Raw genomic sequence first — 3380 nt, 5'->3', positions numbered from 1 at the left:
AAATTGTATTAGAGAGTATTTTTTTACACTCAAATGCTAAATTTACATTTAACACGTCAATTATAGTATTGCACTGGAGATGCTCTTAGGGGTTAAAAATTTTATTTCCGAGGATGAAGTGACAATTGAAGCAAAGTCAGGGGTTAAAATCATGAATATATTTCTCCCTCCTCTTTTGTTTTTATTTTTCTCCCTAGTCCTTCCCATTATCCCATTCCCACCCACATATTAAACGCCGTTTTTCGGGTTTTCTATTTTCCCTCTTCCCAGTTCACAGAATGCACGCGTTGGGCGGTGGAGGCAACGGCGGCCTCTGGGGCTCGAACCTTCCTCCAAGAAAACGTAACCGGCGTAACTCTAAGCGACAAGGGAGAGAACGATCGGATTCAAAGTTGTCGGACTCTGTGGAGGCCACCGGAGGATCCGGTTACCGGTTCCCCTTCAAGCAAGCCGTGACTGCGGGCTCACTCGCCCTCACCGGCGACACAATTGCTCAGCTCACTCACCGGTGGAGAAGGTCCAAGGCCGCCAAGCAAGATTCCTCTCTCACCGATTCCCGTGGCGCCTCTCAGGTCTCTGAATGATTCTTCTTTGTTTTCCATGCCTGTTTGGTTGCTGAGAAAATGTCGGAGCACAAAAGATGACTTTTTTTTTTTACGTTTTTATGACTATTTTAGTTTTTGTTCTTTGTGATTCGTGGTAGTAATACTTTCTGTCATTTTTGTTCGTTGCTTCGTAATTGTGGAAAATGTGTTCTTTTATTTTTTTTGCTGAAAATGATGATATGAATGATTTTACATGGAAAAAAAGTTGAATTAGTTGGTGTTTGAGGAGCATATACAATTTAGCTGATTTCTCTGTTTTAGGAATCCATGGTATTGTAAGAAGGGGTTTGGATTGTGTTTGCTTGCGTCCACTCATGAAGGCTAAACAAAAAAAACTCAATGGAATTTATTGTGAAATTAATTGAAGCATGCTTGTTTGTTTTATGAGATAATATTAATAAAAATGGTTAATTCCACAAAGAGTCTTTATGTAGCTGTACTTTCTTCATCAATTTCGATTCTAAAGTTGCTACATTCTTAGTACTTTAGAGGAATTTCTAGGCCATGACTTTATGTACATTACTGTTTCATTCTGTACTAACCCCCGTTAATGAACTTATGTGATGTTAAGCTTTGTCTTTATGTTCTTTTTTCACGTAAGTGGTTTCATGGGGTTTTTGGGCCCATAGGATGTGATGCAGAGTCTTCTTTCGGATCATGATTGGCTCCGTGCTCTTCGGATGGCTTCCTACGGGTTTCTTTTGTATGGGCCCGGTTCTTATGCGTGGTACCAGTATCTGGATCGCAGTCTGCCAAAGCCGACAGTGAGGAACCTAATGCTAAAGGTGTAATGTAAACTCGTTCTTTTTCATTTGATGTTGTAGTTTTGTATACTTGTTCAGAAAGAAAGACTCAACTTATTGTCTTACAGGTTTTGTTAAACCAAATAGTGCTTGGTCCTTGTGTCATTGCGGTTGTTTTTGCATGGAACAATCTATGGCAAGGGAAGCTTGCACAGCTACCGGACAAGTACCAGAAAGATGCTCTTCCTACTCTATTTTATGGTATGCTGATAGCCATGTTGAAGTATTCGTTTCATTAGCTTGGTTATATACTTCTTCTACTATGCAATCTGATATTCTTTACTGTCGCTTTATTTATGCAGGCTTTAGGTTCTGGATACCTGTCAGTGTATTGAACTTCTGGTACCTTTTTTTTTGTTCTTTAAGTCTGAGTTACACTTTTTTTCGACATTAATTTCATTCTCAAAATTTCCCCCAAAACTCTGCCTGCAGAAATTTTAGGACGATGAGTCCGCTCTCTCTCTCTTTCTCTCTGGTCTAGGGAGAAGTTAAGAGAAAAGTCACGCTGACTGCTGACCATGCATAACTACCTCTAACATAGAATACTACTGAAGAAGTAAAAGAGTTTCCCTAAAAATACTTTTATAACTGGTGCTGAGAACTTTGATCTAAATATGCATTCTTTTCAGCAACAGTTGAATTTCTCACAATACGAGTACCTTGAGTGAACAGGTTCAATAATCGTTAATGGTCATCATAACATAGAATGTTGTTATCACCGTTATAGTTGGAAGGCTGTAGTGAATTTCTCACAATATGAGTAACTTGAGTGAACAGGTTCAATAATCTATAATGGTCATCGTGGCATAGAATGTTGTTATCACCGTTATAGTTGGAAGGCGGTAGTGACCTTTTTATACCTTTGTTATGTTCTTGACAGGGTGGTACCCCTTCAAGCCCGTGTAGCATTCATGTCGATGGGGTCAATATTCTGGAACTTTTGCTTGTCTTCTACTATGAGCAAGTAATTCACCAAAATGGTTTATCAATATTTGGTATCAACTTGGTGAACTCATGAGCTGGAGGTATGATATGCAATCTCTCCCTTGGCTGTGAGCTTGTTACTTCTGCCCGTAGTTTTTTCGTTTTCTTATTTGTTACTTTCCTTAATTTGTGACCCTACAGGTTTAGAGAAATATGTTGGAATCGGAGATGATGATTTATGTCTTGCGCTCTCTTTTGTAGTGCATTGGGTTTTAAATTTATGAATGATTGTTGTCACAATTTTGACTTCACGAAAAACTGTTTTCCTACTGCAGAAGTCAAGAAATGGATTTCATTAGTTTATATTTACTTAAAATGTGTATAGGAAACGCAACATTCTTTTTGAGAATGAGTGACGATGGTTTTTGGTTTTAGCTTTTTGGGTGGCATCCTTCCTAAATCCTAACAGTCAATAAAGGAAATGAGATTCTTCCCCCTTCTTGTTCACGCATGGTTTTGAGAAGGAAATAGGTAAGTGGATTTTGAGTTTATGCTTGACTTGTTCGATCAAATTATTTTTCACATGGTCGTTATTAAATAAATAGAAGAGACAGAGGAAAAGAATAAAAAACGAGGCTCATGTGATTCACGCGTTTAAGTCTGACTCTGAGTCTGATTTTGTGAAAGAACCCATTGGTGAGAACTTTTTTTATTTAAATTTTTTGTAATAAAAAAGTACTGTAATAGAATAAGAATCATGGATTCAAACGCCTTAAACAAACGAGTCTAGTGAATTTTGACATTCAATAATCAAACTACAGGGCCCTTTTTCCAAAGTGGATCTCTCTCTCTCACTTTCTCTCTCCTGTTGGAAATCTAATGTCTCATTTATTTTACCGATTTGAATTTAGAATTTAAGTTTTATTACAGTAAAAAGTTATTAGAAATAGTTACATTTAATTTTTTTGTTACAGTAAAAATTTCTTACATAAAGTCACATTTCAATTTAAATTAAAAAATTGAATCAGCGAACTAAACGGGCTCTAAA

The 3380-nt window shown here is 37.3% G+C and overlaps 1 protein-coding gene across 2 annotated transcripts; it reads left to right on the top strand.

Annotated features, from left to right (window-relative positions):
• The first annotated feature begins 210 nt into the window (after positions 1-210).
• On the top strand, positions 211-2840 carry LOC21404224 (protein Mpv17). Of its 2 annotated transcripts, none has more exons than XM_024169356.1 (6): positions 211-572; positions 1247-1390; positions 1477-1609; positions 1711-1750; positions 2289-2433; positions 2534-2840. In XM_024169356.1, the coding sequence occupies exons 1-5, from the start codon at positions 279-281 to the stop codon at positions 2374-2376; spliced, it is 699 nt and encodes a 232-aa protein (XP_024025124.1). In that variant the 5' UTR covers positions 211-278; the 3' UTR covers positions 2377-2433; positions 2534-2840. The 2 variants fall into 2 exon arrangements, with proteins under 2 accessions (XP_024025124.1, XP_010102131.1); XM_010103829.2 differs by having other exon boundaries at positions 1235-1390.
• Positions 2841-3380: the final 540 nt, after the last annotated feature.

Source organism: Morus notabilis, unplaced genomic scaffold, assembly GCF_000414095.1.
Source record: "Morus notabilis unplaced genomic scaffold, ASM41409v2 Scaffold269, whole genome shotgun sequence".
Taxonomy (NCBI): domain Eukaryota; kingdom Viridiplantae; phylum Streptophyta; class Magnoliopsida; order Rosales; family Moraceae; genus Morus; species Morus notabilis.
This window is presented reverse-complemented; position numbering and strand designations above follow the sequence as displayed.

Bases quoted from the DNA above. Each gene is read 5' to 3' on its own strand.
- LOC21404224 (XM_010103829.2), top strand. From the start codon at position 279: ATGCACGCGTTGGGCGGTGGAGGCAACGGCGGCCTCTGGGGCTCGAAC. The intron at 573-1,234 runs GTCTCTGAATGA...TTGGGCCCATAG, and splicing joins ATTCCCGTGGCGCCTCTCAG to GATGTGATGCAGAGTCTTCT. The intron at 1,391-1,476 runs GTGTAATGTAAA...ATTGTCTTACAG, and splicing joins TGAGGAACCTAATGCTAAAG to GTTTTGTTAAACCAAATAGT.